This window comes from Nomascus leucogenys, chromosome 3 (genome assembly GCF_006542625.1).
Source record: "Nomascus leucogenys isolate Asia chromosome 3, Asia_NLE_v1, whole genome shotgun sequence".
NCBI classification, from domain to species: Eukaryota; Metazoa; Chordata; class Mammalia; order Primates; family Hylobatidae; genus Nomascus; species Nomascus leucogenys.
In genome coordinates, this window is record NC_044383.1 from 72,093,404 (window position 1) to 72,112,625 (window position 19,222).

Below are 19,222 nucleotides of genomic sequence, written 5' to 3' on the forward strand. Positions count from 1 at the left end.
AGACCCCATTCCTTGCCTTCAAGGACTTGAGTGTTTTGTCAAATCCACTGAGAAGACAAGTCTTTAAAACAACTAACACATGTTACCAAAAAGATACATATAAAATCTGACTATAACAAAGATAAGAGAACATGTTTTCCATTCCTGTATTATGCAGAAATACTGAAAAATATCCCATTCCCTACTCTACCCTTCAGTTAGTGTCAAAACTGGGGTCATAATTCAGTAAGATATATATCAATTTGCTCCTTGCAGTCCAGGGTTCCTTTTGGAATTACAAAATGATATTTCTGCTGCGCTATCATAAAGATGACTGTTTTCATCTTTATGACTATTTCGGGTAAACCAGTGCTTTCCTTAGCTGAAAATGTCTAAATTAAACACGAGATTCGAAAACATTTCTAGCTTACCACTCAAGTTGTTTAGTCTACAATAATCAACTGCCTAACTCAGAACTGATTTAAGTGACATGTATTAAGATGCTCCATAATTAAATTTTTTGATAAAAAATTCTGGAAAATTTTTTCACAGGCATTTAACATTTTCCGTTAATAATATTAATTAAATCAGTTACCTCTGAGAGAGATGCATCAACCTTGGAAGAAATTTTCAGGTCTAGCCATGGCTGGTAGTTTTCAAGTAGCAAAGAAGGCCTAAAGAAAAATTATACAACTAAATCACTTGAAATCCAAATGTAATTAGAAGGATCAACAAATAAAAAAATATTTAACTTACCTATGTCGTTTACATTTCACTTTACCACAAACAGCACAGCTATGACCTTGAGGAAATAATTCCTGAAGTCCTAACTGCTAAAAAAGGAAAATGAGAGGTGGTGGGGAGATCCGTCTTTACATATCATCTTTATTTAAAAGAATCAACTTTTCAGAAGTTTTTAAAATCAATGTACAAATTCAAAGAACATTTTTTGCCTACTTTAACAGTGAAACCTTTCTTTGTAATACATAATACTGGCTAAACAAAACCATCAGAGAAAAAAATACCAGATGAAATACCTTATAATACCTAAGCCAAATTTCCAAGCTTAAAGTTAAAATCAATTGTTATGATCACTTAAAAAAATTCAGTCTATATTTGAAAGTGATAACTTGGCCAGGTACAGTGGCTCACACCTATAATCCTAGCACTCTGGGAGACCGAGGTGGGTGGATGGCTTGAGCCCAGGAGTTTGAGGCCAGCCTGGGAAACATGGTAAAACCCTGTCTCTACAAAAAAAATACAAAAATTAGACAGGTGTGGTGGCACATGCCTGTAGTCCCAGCTACCCAGGAGGCTGAGGTGGGAGGATCACCTGAGCTCATGAGTTTGAGGCTGCAGTAAGCCGTGATCCTGCCACTGCACTCTAGCCTGTGCAACTCTAGCCTGTCTCAAAAAAAGGAAGGAAAAAGAAAGTGATACTCTACTGCAAAGGCATAATAAGAAAAAACTATTTTCTCTTTCTCCGAAATCTTGAATTCAATGACAAAGGTATGAGGTAACTACTACGGTTCCTGATCAAATATGGGGCACCACTTTCAGTTGTGTTTCCTCTGAGTAGAAATGCCAACAAACCCGAGACAAGATACTACATCAACTTAAAGAATTATTAAGACTTAAAGATATCCCACTAGGCCAGGCGTAGTGGCTCACGCCTGTAATCCTAACACTTTGGGAGGCCGAGGCAAGTGGATCACCTGAGGTCAGGAGTTCGAGACCAGCCTGGCCAATACGGCGAAATTCCGTCTCTACTAAAAATACAAAAATTAGCTGGGCTTGGTGGCATGTGCCTGTAATCCCAGTTACATGGAAGGCTGAGGCAAAAGAATCACTTGAACCTGGGAGGTGGAGGTTGCAGTGAACCAAAATGGCGCCACCGCACTCCAGCCTGGGTGACAGGGCAAGACTCCATGCCAAAAAAAAAAAAAAAAGGAAAAGGAAAAGATACCCCACTAAACCCTTAATCTACAGACCAGAACCTTGCTTTACAGAGATAGATTCACCACATTACCACCCTTCATTAAATTTCAGAAATAAATTACTTTGGTTATACAAACTGTCTAATTATATCTCTGTTTCTATGAAGCACACAAACATTTAAGAATTTAATAGGATTAGATCATTTAACCCAGAATTTCCTGAGTCTGTGCCTCAGAATCAGCTGGAAAGCTTCTAACAAGTACTGATTACAAGGCTCTAACCCAGAACTATTCAATCAAAATCTGGTAGTACACCCCAGGAATCTGTATTTTTTAATTCCCCAGGAGATTTACTGTACAATCAGCTTTGGGAACCTCTGATTTAATTTATTGTCCTCATGGTTAATAGAGGACACCCTGAAATTGTGGATTCCAACTTTCTGAAACTTTTGTACCACATTTTCTGTTCATAGCTCCTCTAAGAGAATTGTATACCTTAAAAGCATACACATATACAAATCTTATTTTGAAAATTTTCTAATAGACTTCCATTATTAAATAATATTAGATGGATTTTTTTTTTAAAAATCACTGCTTTTAGCACAGTACCTAAAAAGAAAAAAAAAAAAAAAAGAAGAAAGAAAACAAATTTTGTAAATTAAAAAAATACCCTGCTTTAGCAGGCTTTCAAATAATAAACAGCTTAGGCTCATACACATTGATTCTTAACAATAAGAACACATAATTTTACCTTGGGTTTGTATTTTATTGTGAAGAATATATTTGGTAAGAGAGAATCAGGTCCTAGTGAGCAGTAGAATGTGACAACTCCAGCAACAAATGACCAGAAGATCATTAAAATATGAATATACCTTAAAAATAAATGAAAATAATTATTAGAACCAAAGAAAATGCCTAATTCTAAATTACTGCTTCACTGATTTAACAAGCATTCATTAAGCACCTACAATATCAGATTGAAGCAATTTTTCCAATTATGATTAATTTTGTGATGTATTAAATACAAGAATCATAAGATGTATGCTATCAAATATATATTTCATTTAAAGGATAAGGAAGCATAAATGATCAATATTTCATAATTGGTACCTATGTTTAACTAGTCTATACTACATTCTTCCAGAATACCTTCTGATGATATTGTAGTATTCATATCCCACCAAAATTCTGATTATTTTTCACTACATCAAAAAAATTTTACTAAGTACCTATTTTGTTATAGACAGAGGTAGGTCCTGGGAATATAGTGAGGAACTGCACTGCATAGTCTCTACCTGCATGGAAAACACTGTCTAGTAGTGGTGATACATAAGTAAAAATAAGCACAATACTATGTGTTCACACATATGATATTACGACAGAAAGTCTGTGTGATATGGGAATACCACAGGCTGATTAACCTACATTTGAAAAGAACAGAAAAGTTTTTACAGAGAAAGCAATGTCTACAGAAAAACTTAAAGGGTAAGTAGGAACAAATAAACAGAAGAGGATGGGACAGAGGTATGGGAGACTGGAGAAGAGGCAGGGGAATTCAAACTTGAGAGAAACACATGGGCTTAGGTCTGTGTGAGCACACTTCCAAGGAAGAAGGCCTTAAGATGAATCTAAAAGCAAAAGCAGAAGTCAAATAATATAGTGTCATATAATACGCAATGTGTGTCTTAATACAGGTAGTCCTCACATTGCACAGTTCTGATATGCAAAAATTTCAGATACCATGATTGTGCTAAATAACACCAGTCCCCCACAACCCAGTTCAAATGCCAATGACCACAGTATTATTTATTAACTGTGAGTAACTGTATAAAGCACAAACTCTGCTAACTCATCAGTCCACAAATCACTATATAAATAACAGATGTGCATCATGATCAGGGACCAATCACATCAGTTCTGTCAGTGACTGGTCACTCACGGCACATTGTTGTTCTTCAGTGCATGCATAGACAGGAAACCATGGAGCTGTGTTACCTCCTTGTCTCCCAATAATAAATCTGCAATACATTTTACAAACATGGCCTTTGGCCCACAAATATTAAAGAGAAACAAAGAAATGAACAGTGATGATGCAAGAAGTAAAATTCAAATCAAATGTGAATGAAGTTACAGAAGAAATAGCTGACTGTGGAAATGATGACAATGCTGCTGTTCAACAGATTCTATGCAGCCAGAGAAAGGTAGTGAACTTAGTGACATCAATGAGATGAGTGGTTATGGCACAATGATGAAAATGTCCCAGAAGAAGTTGACACCAGCAAAGGAACTTTTGGAGATTGCACAACATTGGATAAAACACTGAAAGTTGATCCAAACTTAGGAGTATGGTAATTCACCTATGCATGAAAAAGATATTCGCTCCATATCCCATGTTATCGGATGAGAAGAGGGCAAACACTGTTTAAGTTACTCTTAATATATTTTTACAAAGAAATAAAACACTTTAATTCTCAGTGTTTCTAATGTTTAAAATTACAGTGTACTACTCACTTTACTATTTTTTTCATTTCCCTATACTATTATAACTGACAATGAGAGTTTTCAATGTCTTGACAAAATTTTTTAAAACTCAATCATAATTTTCCCATTGACTGAAACCATTTTGCACAGTTTCTGCTTGCACAATCGTTTTTACAGACCCTCACTACCAGACAAAGCAGGGACTGCCTGTATTGTCTTACAAGAAAATGCACTGTAGGGATCTAATAATTTGTAGACTCAGTAGAGACTACCATCCCTTCTGCAAAGTGTTCTTTCTTTACACTCTATTCATGAAGTTCAAATGGGAATAAGAGCTTTTATCTCCTTAAGATTCTATCTTCCTCACTCAAGACTGGATTAAGAATAGACAAAATGACAACAACAACAAAATATGCCAATCATAGTATCTTCTTCCCTACCTACAGCTGACTGGTTCAGGGAAGGACGCCATCTGAGACAACCTAGTGAGTAACAGGCATTTGAAACACAGTAAATTGCATGAACTGACAGAGTAAACTGCATGAACTGACAGAGTAAACTGCATGAACTGGGGTCCAACCAGTCTCGTTCATCTCATGATAGTAGTAATATGAAGCTGTAATAAAACTGACAGCCATATGCTTTGTCACTTAAAGGAGAGAGGAGTGAGAAGAGAATGATAGCAGAATTCAGAGAGGAGGAGAAAAAGGAAGGGGAAGAAAGTATTGGCAGTATTCCAAATCCTGCTTCCATGTGTTTCTGGGGCCCACCTACACTCCAGTTATTTCTGCACTTACAAAACCTTCCAAGGCTTGCCCTTTGTTAAACCTAGTGTGAGCTGAGTTTCTGTTATCTACCATCAAGAGTCCTGAGTAATACCTATGAGACAATGAAGAGATTTAAGAAGATTTTAAAGAATTTTCAAGAATTTTCAGAAGGGTATCATTAGATTAAATAATAGGAAGACCATTCTGGATGAAATATGGAGAATGGCCTAGACTGGACACACACAGGCTAGTTAGAAAACTGTTGCAGTAATCTACGAGTCAGTGATGGCCTAAACTAGGGAAGAGACTTAGAGATCTTAAAAAGTGAATTATTTTGTGAGACACTGGGAGGAAAAATTAAGAGGATTAAGTAGTTGATTAGATGTGAGCAGAAGGAGCCAGGTACAGTAGCTCATACCTGTAATCCTAACACTCTGGGAGGCCAAGGCAGGCAGATCACTTGAGGTCAGGAGTTTGAGACCAGCCTGGCCAACATGGTGAAACCCCACCTCTACTAAAAATAAAAATAAAAATTAGCTGGGCATGGTGGCGCATGCCTCTAATCCCAGCTACTAGGGAAGGTGAGGCAGCAGAATCACTTGAACCTGGGAGGTGGAGGCTGCAGTAAGCCGAGATTGCGCCACTGCACTCCGGCTGCGTGACGGAGCGAGACTCCGTCTAAATAAATAAAGCAAGCAGAAGAGAAAAATAAAAAATCAGTTCTCTTTGGACGTGTTAAGTTTCAGGTATTTTAAAACATGCTACACAGAAATGTTCCACAAGCACCTAAATATTGGGTAGTCTCAATCTCTGGAGAGAATATGGGCTAAGGATAAAGTTTTAGAAATTATCAACATAAATATCCCTGAAGCCATAGGAATAAATGAATGACCCAGGGAGAATCTACAGAGTTAAAAAAGAAATGAGCATAAGATATTTAAGAACTAGGCAGAGGAAAAGAAATCTATAAAGGATCAAGTAATTAGAAGAGTTGAAAAGAAAACCAAGGGTCAAGTCATAAAAGCTGGCAAGGTCAAAAACAAACAAACAAACAGAAAAAAAAAAAAAAACTCTACAGAAATGAAGTGGACAATATGACCAAATGTTTGTAAAATAAAAATTGAGAGGTGTCCTTTAGTTTTCACAATAAAAGAGGCACTGATTAACTAGGAAAAAACAATTTTAGAATGGCAAAGGGCTACAACGGATTGAGGAGTGAGATGGAGATGAGGAAGCGGGATTGGTAAATGTAGATAATTCTCTTTCTAAATAAAAGGAGAGCTAACACAGTAACTGGAGGGGGACAGTAAGTTAAGGTTTTTGGTTAAAAACCTGATCACATTTAAATGGTGATATAGGAGAAAAGGAGGCAAGAGGGAAAGAAGTAGAAAAAAAGAAATAATTGGGTAAATACTATCTTACAGAAGGTAGGAGTTGTTAGGATTCAGCATCTAAATGGAAGAAACAGTTATAAATGAGAGAAATGTCTCTTTCCCAACACCACACAGGATGCATAGAAGGATGAATATGCAGTTACATTTGTAGATTTGGTAACAAGAATTAAAAGCCATATAATGGCTTTTATATAAAACAGGAGATCCTGAGAGTAAATGACAAAGGTAGCATGACAGAGAGTAAATAACAGAGGTTCTAGAAGACTGAGGAAATTCTGACACAGTTGCCACGGAGAAGGGAAGAGGGGGGTATCCTGGGGAACTGCTGGACATTACTGAGGCTGAAGACAACGAACTTGCGGTTGTGGGATCTTTTCCAGCAGCATTCAGTTTTCAGAATATGAACCTAAAAAAAGCAAACAGCGTCACTGATCCCAGATTTGGATTCTGACAGGCGAGTAGAATGGAAGGGATGGAGTTAAGTATACTGGAAATAGACTGCATGAAGTGACTGATGGACCAAGCTATCTATCTATCTAAGCTAGACTGGCTCTAAACTGCATCAGAAAGTAACTAACAACAGAAGAGGGACAACATATAGAAAGAAAGTAGAATCAGGAGATTGAAATGTCAAGAAGCAGGGACAATGTGACTGACTAAATGAAAGAAGTTGACACTGGTGAGTAAGTGACATATTTGATTCTTAAGATTTCAGAGGTAGCCGGGGGCAGTGGCTCAAGCCTGTAATCCTAGCACTTTGGAAGGCCGAGGCGGGTGGATCACCTGAGCTCAGGAGTTTGAGACCAGCCTGGCCAACATGGTGAAACCACGTCTCTACTAAAAGTACAAAAAAATTAGCCGGGCATGGTGGTGTGTGCCTGTAATCCCAGCTACTCAGGAGGCTGAGGCAGGAGAATCATTTGAACCCGGGAGGCAGAGGTTGCAGTGAGCCGAGATCACGCCACTATACTCCAGCCTGGGTGACAGAACAGGACTCCGTCTAAAAAAAAAAAAAAAAGATTTCAGAGGTAAAGAGCTGGCATGCCACATACCCATGGATGGCCTGGCCATCATCACCCAAGTGACCAACCCCAAAGAGGACAAGAGCCAGGTGCCGGGCATGGGCAAGAAAAATACCTGTTCACTACAGAGATAACTGAAATGACAGCCAAGCAAAAAGCAAAAAAAGTAAACAAAAGAACCATAAAGAAAGAGAGAGGCAGAACAAGACAGCCAAATAGAAGGCTCTCATCATCCTCCCCACAGGAACACCAAATTTAACAACTATCTAAACAAAAAAACACCTTCATAAGAATCAAAAACCAGGTGACTGATCACAGTACATGATTTTAACTTCATATTGCTGAAGGAGGCACGGAAGAGGGTAGCAAAGGCAATCTTGAAATTGCCAATGCCCCTTCTCCAGCCCCCAGAAGTGACCACACGGCAAAAGAAAGCACACGGCTTGCGAGAGGGACAACACAGCGATTGTGAGAATTTGCACTGAAACTCAGTGCTGCCAACACCAGGAAGAACTTAGTTGATGCCCAGAAAGGGGTCATTTACACATGTCCTGGCCAGAGGGCAACCGCTCATCCCAGTAGTCCAAACCTGAGTTTCAGCAATCCTTGACACCACAGGTTAAAGTGCTCTGAGTTCTTAAATAAACTTGAAAGGTCTTAAGTAAACTTGAAAGGCAGTCTAGGCCACAAGGACTGTAACGCCTAGGCAAGTCCTACTACTGTGCTGGGGCTCAAAGCCAGTGGACTTGGAGGGCATGTGAACTAGTGAGACATCAGCCAAGGCAGCTAAGGGAAGACTTGTGAAACCCCTCTCCAAGTCCCAGGCAGTGCAGCTTGCAGGTCCAAAAAAGACCCTTTCCCTCTGCTTGAGGAGAGGAGAGGGGAAAGTAAAGATAACTCTGTCTTTCAACTTGGATACCATCTCAGGGACAGGAAGAGAGGGAACTGGGCAGAGTAATGAGGCCCTCGTTCCAGGCCCTAGCTCCCAGACAACATTTCTAGACACACCCTGGGCCAGAAGGAAACCCACTGCCTTTAAAGGAAGGACCCATCCTGGCAGGATTCATTGTCTGCTGACTAAAGAGACCTTGGACTCTGAATAAAACAGCAGCAGTAACCAGGTAGTCACACAGTAGGTCTTGGGTAAGACTGAGATATGCCGGCCTCAGGTGTGTCTAGCACATTCACTGCTCTGATGGCTACAAAGAGAGACTTCTTCTGCTTCAAAAAAGCAGAAGAAAGGGTAAAGGGGATGTTGTCTTGCAGCTCAGGTACCAGCTTGGCCAGTGGGGTAGAGGACCAAAAGGGCTTTTGGGGTCCCCAATTCCAGGCCTTGGCTCTTAGAGGCCATTTCTAGAACTACCCTGGGCCAAAGGGGAGTCCACTGCCCTGAAAGGTGAGTTGCAGGCCCTGGCACCATTCACCACAAGCTGACTAAGGAGGCCTTGGGCTTAAGTAAACATTGACAGTAGTAGTTAGATTGATAGAGTCTAGAAGCACTCCCATGGGCTTATGGTGGTAGTTGACATGGGGAGAGACTCTTTTGCCTGGGGAAAAAGAAGAGTGGTAAGGATTTTGTCTTGTGGTATCGGTGCCAGCTCAGCCACAGTAGAATAAAGCACCAGGTAGATTTCTAAGGTTTCCAACTCCTGGTCCTGACTCCTGGATGGCATCTCTGGAACCACCCCATATCCAGGGGAACTTGCCACCCTGAAGGGAAGGACACAAGCCTGGCTGGCTTCACCACCTGCTGATTATAGAGCCCTAACATAGTCAGTAGCCAGATAGTGGTTACAGTGGGCCTTGGATGAGACCCAGTGCCTGTACTGGCTTCAGGTCTGACTCAGCACACTCCTACTCCTGGTGGCCAAAGGGTGATTTGTGTCACCCCTCCCCCAGCTCCAGGCAGCTCAGCACAGAGACAGACTCCATTTGATTGGAGGAAAGTGGGAGAAGAGAAAAGGAGACTCTACCTGGTAATCCAGAGAATTCTTCCAGATCTTATCCAAGACCACCAAGGAGGTACCTCTGTGAGTCTGCAAGAACCACAGCGTTACTAGGCTTGCAGTACCCCTTAATGCAAATACGGCTGCAGTGACCAAAAACGTAGATGATACCCAAATCCCTTCGAATACCAGGAAAGGCTTCCCAAGGACAGGATACAAACAAGCCCAGAATACAAACACTACAATAAATAACTCTTCAATACCCAGACACTGAAAAACATCCACAAGCATCAAGACCATGCAGGGAAACATGGCCCACCAAACAAACTAAATAAAGCACGAGGGACCAATCCTAGAGAAATAAAGATATGTGACCTTTCAGATGGAGAATTCAAAATAGCTGTATTAAGGAAACTCAAAGAAATTCAAGATAACACAGAGTATGAATAAAGAATCCTATCAGATAAATTTAACGAAGAAATTGAAATAATTAAAAGAATCAAGCAGAAATTCTGGAGTTCAGAAACGCAACTGACATATAGAAGAATGCATTAGAGTCTCTTAATAGTAGAAGTGATCAAGTAGTAGAAAGAATTACTAAGCTTGAAGACAGGCTATTTGAAAATATACAGAAAAGATAAAAGAACAAAATAACAAAACACATCTAAAAGATTGAAAAGACAGCCTTGAAAGGGCAAATCTAAGAGTTACTGGCCTTAAAGAGGAGGCAGAGAGACAGATCAGGGTAGAAAGTTTATTCAAAGGGTAATAACAGAGAATATCCCAAACCTAGAGAAAGATATCAATGTTCAAGTACAAGAAGATTAGGAACACCAAACAGATTTAACCTAAGGAAGACTACCTGAAGAAATGTAATAATTAAACTCCCAAAGGTCAAGTATAAAGAAAGGATCCTAAAAGCACCAAGAAAAAAGAAACAAATGACATACAATGGAGCTCCAATGCATCTGGCACCAGATTTTTCAGTGGAAACCTTACAGGTCAGGAGAGACATATGATATAAAGCACATGACATATTTAAAGTGCTAAAGGAAAAAAACTTTCACCCTAGAATACTATATCCAGCAAAAACACCCTTCAAACACGAAGGAGAAATAAGGACTTTCCCAGGCAAACAAAAGCTGAGGGATTTCATGAACACCAGACCTACTCTACAAGAAATGTTAAAGGTAGTTCTTCAGTCTGAAAGAAAAAGGAAAAACCCTATATTCATCAGACATAAAGAACACTGAAAACCAGAACTGAAGGAGATAGAGACACACACACACAAAAAAACCTTCAAAAAAAGCAATGGATCCAGGAACTGGTTTTTTTTTTTTTTTTTTAAAGATTAACAAAATAGACCACTAGCCAGACTAATAAAGAAGAGAGAGAAGAATCAAATAGACACAATAAAAAATGATAAAGGGGATATCACCACTGATCCCACAGAAACACAAACTACTATCAGAGAATACTATAAACACCTCTACTGAAATAAACTAGAAAATCTAGAAGAAATGGATAAATTCCTGGACACCCTCCCAAGACTAAACCAGGAAGAAGTTGAATCCCTGAATAGGCCAATAACAAGTTCTGAAATTGAGGCAGTAATTAATAGCCTACCAAACAAAAAAGCCCAGGACCAGACGGATTCACAGCCAAATTCTACCAAAGTTACAAAGAGGAGCTGGTACCATTCCTTCTGAAACTATTCCAAACAACAGAAAAAGAGGAAATCCTCCCAAACTTATTTTATGAGTCCAGTATCATCCTGACACTGAAACCTGGCAGAGACATGACAAAAAAAAAAATTTCAGGCCAATATCCCTGATGAACATCAATGCGAAAATCCTCAAAAAAATACTGGCAAACTGAATCCAGCACATCCACCATGATCAAGTCGGCTTCATCCCTGGAATGCAAGGCTGGTTCAGCATACACAAATCAATAAACATAATCCATCACATAAACAGAACCAATCACAAAAACCACATGATTATCTCAATAGATGCAGAAAAGGCCTTCAATAAAATTCAACACCTCTTCATGCTAAAAACTCTCAATAAACTAGGTATTCATGGAATCTATCTCAAAATAGTAAGAGTTATTTATGACAAACCCACAGCCATTATCATACTGAATGGGCAAAAACTGGAAGCATTCCCTTTGAAAACCGGCACAACACAAGGATCCCCTCTCTCACCACTCCTATTCAACATAGTATTAGAAGTTCTGGCCAGGGCAATCAGACAAAAGAAAGAAATAAAGTGTATTCAAATAGGAAGAGAGGAAGTCAAATTGTCTCTGTTTGCAGATGACATGACTGTATATTTAGAAAACCCCATCGTCTCAGCCCAAAATCAACTTAAGCTGATAAGCAACTTCAGCAAAGTCTAAGGATACAAAATCAATGTGCAAAAATCACAAGCATTACTATACACCAATAACAGACAAACAGCCAAATCATGAGTCACTCCCATTCACAATTGCTACAAAGAGAATAAAATACCTAGGAATACAATTTACAAGGGACGTGAAGTACCTCTCAAGGAGAACTACAAACCACTGCTCAAGGAAATACGAGAGGACACAAACAAATGCAAAAACATTCCATGCTCATGGATAGGAAGAATCAATATCATGAAAATGGCCATACTGCCCAAAGTAATTTATAGATTCAATCCTATGCCCATCAAGCTACCATTGACTTTCTTAACAGAATTAGAAAAAAAAATACTTTAAATTTCATATGGAAACAAAAAAGAGCCTATATAGCCAGACAATCCTAAGCTAAAAGAACACAGTTGGAGGCATCAAACTGCCTGACTTCAAACTATACTACAAGGCTACAGTAACCAAAACAGCATGGTACTGGTACCAAACCAGATATATAGACCAATGGAACAGAACAGAAGCCTCAGAAATAACACCACACATCTACAACCATCTGATCTTTGACAAACATGACAAAAGCAATGAGGAAAGGATTCCCTATTTAATAAATAGTGTTGGAAAAACTGGCTAGCCATACGCAGAAAACCGAAACCGGACCCCTTCCTTACACCTCATACAAAAATCAAATAAAGATGGATTAAACACTTAAACATAAGACCTAAAACCACAAAAACCCTAGAAGAAAACCTAGGCAATACCATTTAGGACATAGGCATGGGCAAAGACTTCACGACTGAAACACCAAAAGCAATGGCAACAAAGCCAAAATTGACAAATGGGATCTAGTTAAACTAAAGAGCTTCTGCACAGCAAAAGAAACTATCATCAGAGTGAACAGGCAACCTACAAAATGGGAGAAAATTTCTGCAATCTATCCATCTCTGAAAGGGCTAATATCCAGAATCTACAATGAACTCAAATTTACAAGAAAAAAACAAACAACCCCATCAAAAAGTAGGTGAAGGATATAAACAGATACTTCTCAAAAGAAGACATTTATGCAGCCAACAAGCATATGAAAAAAAGCTCATCATCACGGGTCATTAGAGAAATGCAAATCAAAACCGCAATGAGATACCATTTCAAGCCAGTTAGAATGGCAATCATTAAAAAGTCAGGAAACAACAGGTGCTGGAGAGGATATGGAGAAACAGGAACACCTTTACACTGTTGGTGGGAGTGTAAATTAATTCAGCCATTGTGGAAGACAATGTGGTGATTCCTTAAGGATCTAGAACCAGAAATACCATTTGACCCAGCAATCCCATTACTGGGTATATACCCAAAGGATTATAAATCATTCTACTATAAAGACACATGCACACGTTTGTTTATTGCAGCACTATACACAATAGCAGAGACTTGCAACCAACCCAAATGCCCATCAATGATAGACTGGATAAAGAAAATTGGCACATATACACCATGAAATACTAGGCAGCCATAAAAAAGGATGAGTTCATGTCCTTTTCAGGAACACAGATGAAGCTGAAAACCATCATTTTCAGCAAACTAACACAGGAACAGAAAACCAAACACCGCACGTTGTTACTCATAAGTGGGAGTTGAACAATGAGAACACAGACACAGGGGAGGGGAATATCACAAACCAGGGCCTGTTGGGGAGTGGGGGACTGGGGGAGGGATGGCATTAGGAGAAATACCTAATGTAGATGATGGGTTGAGGGTGCAGCAAACCACCATGGCACATGTATACCTATGTAAAAAACCTGCACGTTCTGCACATGTATTCCAGAACTTAAAGTATAATTAAAAAAACAAACAAACAAACAATAACAACAAAAACACTGAAAACCAATAAGCTAAGCATTCAGAAACTTGGGGGGAAAACAATACAAACACATGAAAAGGAAGGAAACAGTCAAGAGCAGAAATCAACGAAATAGACAACGATGACAAATTAACAAAATATAAGCTAGTTCTTTGGAAAAGTTAATAAAACAATCAAACTTCTAACTGGATACTAATGGAGGTTAGTAGGGTACCAATTATTACTCTAAAAATTGATAAAGAGTAAGCATTTATCCTACTTTTCCAATTTGAACTATCTATCAGAATAACTAAATAGACCTAATGGATGGAGTAAAGCAATTCTACAAAAAAGAATCAAACTTAAAAATACAGAAGAAATGAGAGAATTAGAGAATAACCATGTTGTAGCCCATAATTAAGTAACTGATTCAGGAAATAAATAAATGGTAAAACCAAAGAGTAAGTTTGTTGGACACAGTATCGGCGGACATTAACTGAATCCATTAAAAGTGAAGCAACCCCATCGTACATATCCACTGATGTGATGCAATGGAATGTACATGGCATCACTAAAGTCTTCTTGCACCATTCCCTGCCAAGGAAAAAAAAAAAAAAAAAAAAAACTAAATCTAATTGAGCCTATAGATCAAACACTGTGACTACCAAAAATACAAATGTGAGGATTAAAAAACAAGACACTACAAGGAAACCATCAACAAAATCCAGAATGTGAACAAATGATCCAGTTTCCTCAACAAGTCAATGGCAAGGAGAAAAAAATGGTGAGGAAGGATCTTTCAGATCAGCAGTTGACAAATGATGGCCTGTGGACAAAAGTATACCTGTTTTTGTATGCCCCTCATACTAAGAAAGGTTTTACACTTTTAAAGGGTTTTTTAAAAAGAAGAATAAGCAACAGAGACCTAGCATGGTATAGAAAGCCTAAAATATTTAATACCTAACACTTTACAGAAAAAAATGTGTCAACTCTTATTCTAGATTATAAGACATTTAGAAAAGCTTGAGATGTAGCAACCAAACAGGAGTAGAACTTGTTTAGATACCAATTAGAACAATTGCACTATACATTTTTACTCAATAGGGAAAATTTTATTACGGAGTAGTTATTAGATGATATTGACCAATTATTGTTAATTTTGTAATATTATAGTTTTGTATAGAAGTGATTTTTTTTTATTTCTATCTTTTATAGAGACAGGGTCTTGCTCTGTCACCCAAGCTGGAGTGTTGGGGCACAATCATATTTCACTGTAGCCTTGAACTCTTGGCTCCAGGAATCCTCCCACCTCAGCCTCCCGAGTAGCTAGGACCATAGGCCCGCTTTTTTTTTTTCTTTTTTGGTACAGACAGGGTCTTTCTGGCCAGGTGCGTAATTCCAGCATTTTGGGAGGCCGAGGTGGGCAGATCACTTGAGGTGAGGAGTTTGAGACCAGCCTGGCCAACATGGCAAAACCCCATGTTGGGGGTCTCCACTAAAAACACAAAAATTAGCCAGGCATGATGGTGGATGCCTGTAATCCCAGCTACTTGGGAGGCTGAAGCACAAGAATCCCTTGAACCGAGGAAGTGGAGATTGCAATGAGCCAAGATCACGCCACTGCACTCCAGCCTAGGTGACAAAGTGAGACTCCATCTCAAAAAAAAAGAAAGAGAGAGAGAGACAGCGTTTTTCTATGTTGCCCAAGTTCATCTCCAACTCCTGGCCTCAAGTGATCCTCCCACCTCCACCTCCCAGAGAGTTAGAATTACAGGCATGGGCCACCTCACCCACTCTACAAGACATTTCTTAAAAAGATTAGGCAAAAAAAAAAAAAAAAAAATGACAAAATATGGATAGTTGTTAAAGTTGAGTAATGGGTGCTTGCAAGTTTTTTACACTCTCTTATGTATGCTTGGAAATTTTCAATATCAAAAGTTAATTAAAAAGACAAACCTCTGGCAAGACAGATCAAGGATACAAATATATAAAACACAGAATGAAAAAAGAAACCATAGCTATACTGAAATAAAAAATAAGACTATGAACAACTATACATTAATAAATGGAAAACTTATATAAAATAACTTTTTAATAATTTTTTTGAGACAGAGTCTCACTCTGTCATCCCAGTCTGGAATGCAGTAGCATGATCAGAGCTTACTGCAGCCTTGACCTCTTAGGCTCAAGTAAGTGATCCTCCCACCTCAGCCTCCTGGGTAGCTGAGACTACAGGCACACACCACCATGACCAACTACTTGTTTGGAGAGACAGGGTTTCACCATGTTACCCAGGCTGGTCTCAAACTTCTGGGCTCAAGTGATCCTCCCGCCTTGGCCTCCCAAAGTGCTAGAATTACAGGCGTGAGCCACCACACCCTGTCTTAAATAAATTTTTTAAAAGATAAAAATGCTAGCAACTAGTAAGTGAAAAATTAGAGAATTTGAATAGAGCAATTATCATTAAAGAAATTAAAATAGTAATTAGAATCCTGGTTGCCAATAAAAGGCCCCTGGCCCAAATGGTTTTACCAAACTTTCATGAAACAGATACGTACCTTATACAAACTGCTTCGGCGGGGGGTGTGTGGAAATTGCTCATTTAAAGGGCTAGGCCAGGCACAACAGCTCACACCTGTAATCCCAGCACTTTGGGAGGCAGAGGCAAGTGGATCTCCTGAGGTCAGGAGTTTGAGACCAGCCTGGACAATATAGTGAGACCTCGTCTGTACACAAAAAAACTTAAAAAATTAGCTCAGCCTATATATAGTCCCAGCTACTGGGAGGCTGAAGTGTGGAGGACTGCTTGAGCCCAGGAGGTGGAGGTTGCAATGAGCCAAGATCATGCCACTGTCTAGCCTGGGTGATGGACTGAGACTGTCTCAAAAAAATAAATAAGGCCAGGCGCGGTGGCTCACGCCTGTAATCCCGGAACTTTGGGAGGCTGAGGCGGGCGGATCACGAGGTCAGGAGATCGCGACCATCCTGGCTAACACGGTAAAACCCCGTCTCTACTAAAAAAAAAAAAAAAAATACAAAAAATTAGCCAGGCGTGGTGGCGGGCGCCTGTAGCCCCAGCTACTCGGGAGGCTGAGGCAGGAGAATGGCGTGAACCCGGGAGGCGGAGCTTGCAGTGAGCCGAGACCGCACCACTGCACTCCAGCCTGGGGGACAGAGCGAGACTCCGTCTCGAAAAAAAAAAATTCTAGGGATGTTGGGACGGGTACCACTTTGCTTTCTGATTTCTGTCCAACAAATCTTTATGATCGTCTGTTTTATTCAACAATACTGCGGGAAAAGCTACAGCTGCAAGCTGCGGGGGTAGGGGGTGGGGAGATGGAAGAACGCGCTGGAGGTGTGCGGATTCTGCCTAAAATTGCGGTTACGAACTGGACCTTGAACACTCCTCCGTCAGCTGACTTGACAGCCTCTGTAGTCTCAATTTGAGCCGACACATGGATTTCACTTTTGAAAAGCAACGAAGATAAAGGACTCGTTTTGAGAAATGAATGAGAAAAAGCTCAGGAGACGAAGCCTCGGGAAAGGAGGCAATCAACCCCACCCCACCGGCCTGTGCTTCCGGCCCCACGCTCGGCCGTGCTCCTGAGGCCGCTCCTCTGCGGAGCTCGCTCTCCCAACTAGTCCCCAGTCCCGCAGCTACGCGGCCTCCGCACGGTTAAGCAGCACGGGCCGGGCGTCCGCACCTTCGGAGAGATGCCGCCGCCCAGGCTCCGCGCTGCGGCGTTACCTGTTAAGAAGCAGGGAGGCGGCGCTGAGACAGAGCATCAGGAAGCAGAACAGCGGGTACTGGCGGCAGATCTCGCGTCCCACGTCCAGTCGCAGCCGCTGCTTCAGCTTCTGCCCCATCGTCCGCACCCAGGGCACCATCTCCGTAACGGCGAGGCCGAGGCTGCGCTACTGGCTGAGGCAGAGGTCAAGGCGATCGCCCATCCGCACCTCGCGTCCCCGCCCCACCGACTTGGCGGCGCACACAGACGCCTACCGGCAGTTAGTAGCCACAGGCTGCGGTCGCGTCCGGCTGGGCCCAGCCCCACGCCCCCCGCCGCGCGTGCGCGGCCGCCATCCCCAGCCGACCAGAGGAACGGCCGTAGAACGTGCCCGAAGTCGTCACCTAGCGCAAAGCCTCTAGCGTCTCGCCGCTCCGCCCTCTTGGCCAGAGTAGCGCGCAGTCTTCCGCGGAAACTCTGACAACACTGGCGACTGGCCATTTCCGGAAATCAAAGGACAGCCCCAGCACCCGGTAACTGCCTGTATTGCGGAGGAGAGGGAAGAAGGTTGTAGGGAGCCCGGAAGAAACTACAGCACCCCCGTAGCCTCCGGGCGCTGCCTGAGGGGCAACCGGAGCTCGTGGAGCCTGCTGGGAACTGTAGTCTTCGTGACACGAACCCGCAGAGGGATGGAGCGGGTGGTAGCGCTTCCCCGACCCCGCAACGCTCCGCACCTCACCGTACACTCGGCTCCGGGTGGGGGAAGGTCGGAGCTTTGCGTGACGCCTAAGGGAGATGGGGATAAGAGGACTCCTTTGAGTCGGTATTTTAAAAGGGGCGTGTTGGGGGCTGGGGGGGTGGCGAGTAAAACATCCCTAGAATAAAGAATACAACTCACCAAGCCGCCACCCCAACAAAATCTCTTTTGCGCGCTCACGGGCAAGGTAGAGCTCAATTCACGCCGGCTCCAGGAGCCCAATCAAAATCCAAGTGCTTGGAAGAGGCAGGTTGGCAGGTTAGGTAAAATCCCGCTTATAAAGTCTCATGGGGTTTTCCCTTTACTAATTCATCACATTTCTAAATTTTTTTTTCTGTATTGTCCGCTACAATGAGAGATGCAGAAAGACTATTATCGCTAAAATTTACTTAGGCGGTACAGGCAGTAAGCAATTTCATTTGACCTTCATGCATTCACCCCATGGTGTAGGTACAGTACTATAGTTTCAATCATTATGCAGGCAAATTACTGAGACAGAAAGGAACTTAGGATCATAAAACTAACAAAGCCGGGATTTGAACACATTCCAGAGCATACGCCTGTCATCTCTCTTTCCTAGGATCTTATCCTTCAAAGTGGGGAAACAGATGTTTTTTAATGGTGTATGAAGTTTCATATTTTCCCGTATTACAAAAACATGGATCTTTAATGATGCATTATCCTTTATCAGAATGTACCATCCTGTTCCATTATTGCTAACCACTAAAGTCCATTGATATTACCATCCTTGATCATAAACCTATGCACATTTCTAATTATTTAGAATCAACTTTAATACAATTACTGGGTCAAAGGGTAAAAACAAACATTCTTGATACAGTCAAACTGCTTTGTAGAATAGTGGTACCAATTCCACAGTGGTGTATAAAAGTAAGCAATTTCACTGATCCTCACGATTAGGTATTATTGTCTAAACATCACAAATATATTTTTCTGTTTGTGACTAAACCATTTAAAAGGCT

At 40.9% G+C, this 19,222-nt stretch overlaps 1 protein-coding gene across 4 annotated transcripts in view; it reads right to left on the reverse strand.

The window, feature by feature from the left end:
* SNX14 (sorting nexin 14) overlaps positions 1–18,080 on the reverse strand; it is an 87,489-nt gene extending 69,409 nt beyond the window's left edge. The window contains exons 1-4 of one of the 4 annotated variants that reach the window (XM_030809444.1): positions 17,887–18,063; positions 2,668–2,788; positions 736–812; positions 575–653 (exon numbers count right to left, since the gene is read on the reverse strand). In XM_030809444.1, the coding sequence (XP_030665304.1) occupies positions 575–653; positions 736–812; positions 2,668–2,772 (261 nt within the window). In that variant the 5' untranslated portion in view covers positions 2,773–2,788; positions 17,887–18,063. Of the gene's footprint in view, positions 1–574; positions 654–735; positions 813–2,667; positions 2,789–17,502 lie in introns of all 4 variants that reach the window. The other 3 variants (XM_030809443.1, XM_030809445.1, XM_003258297.3) reach the window with 3 other exon arrangements.
* Positions 18,081–19,222: the final 1,142 nt, after the last annotated feature.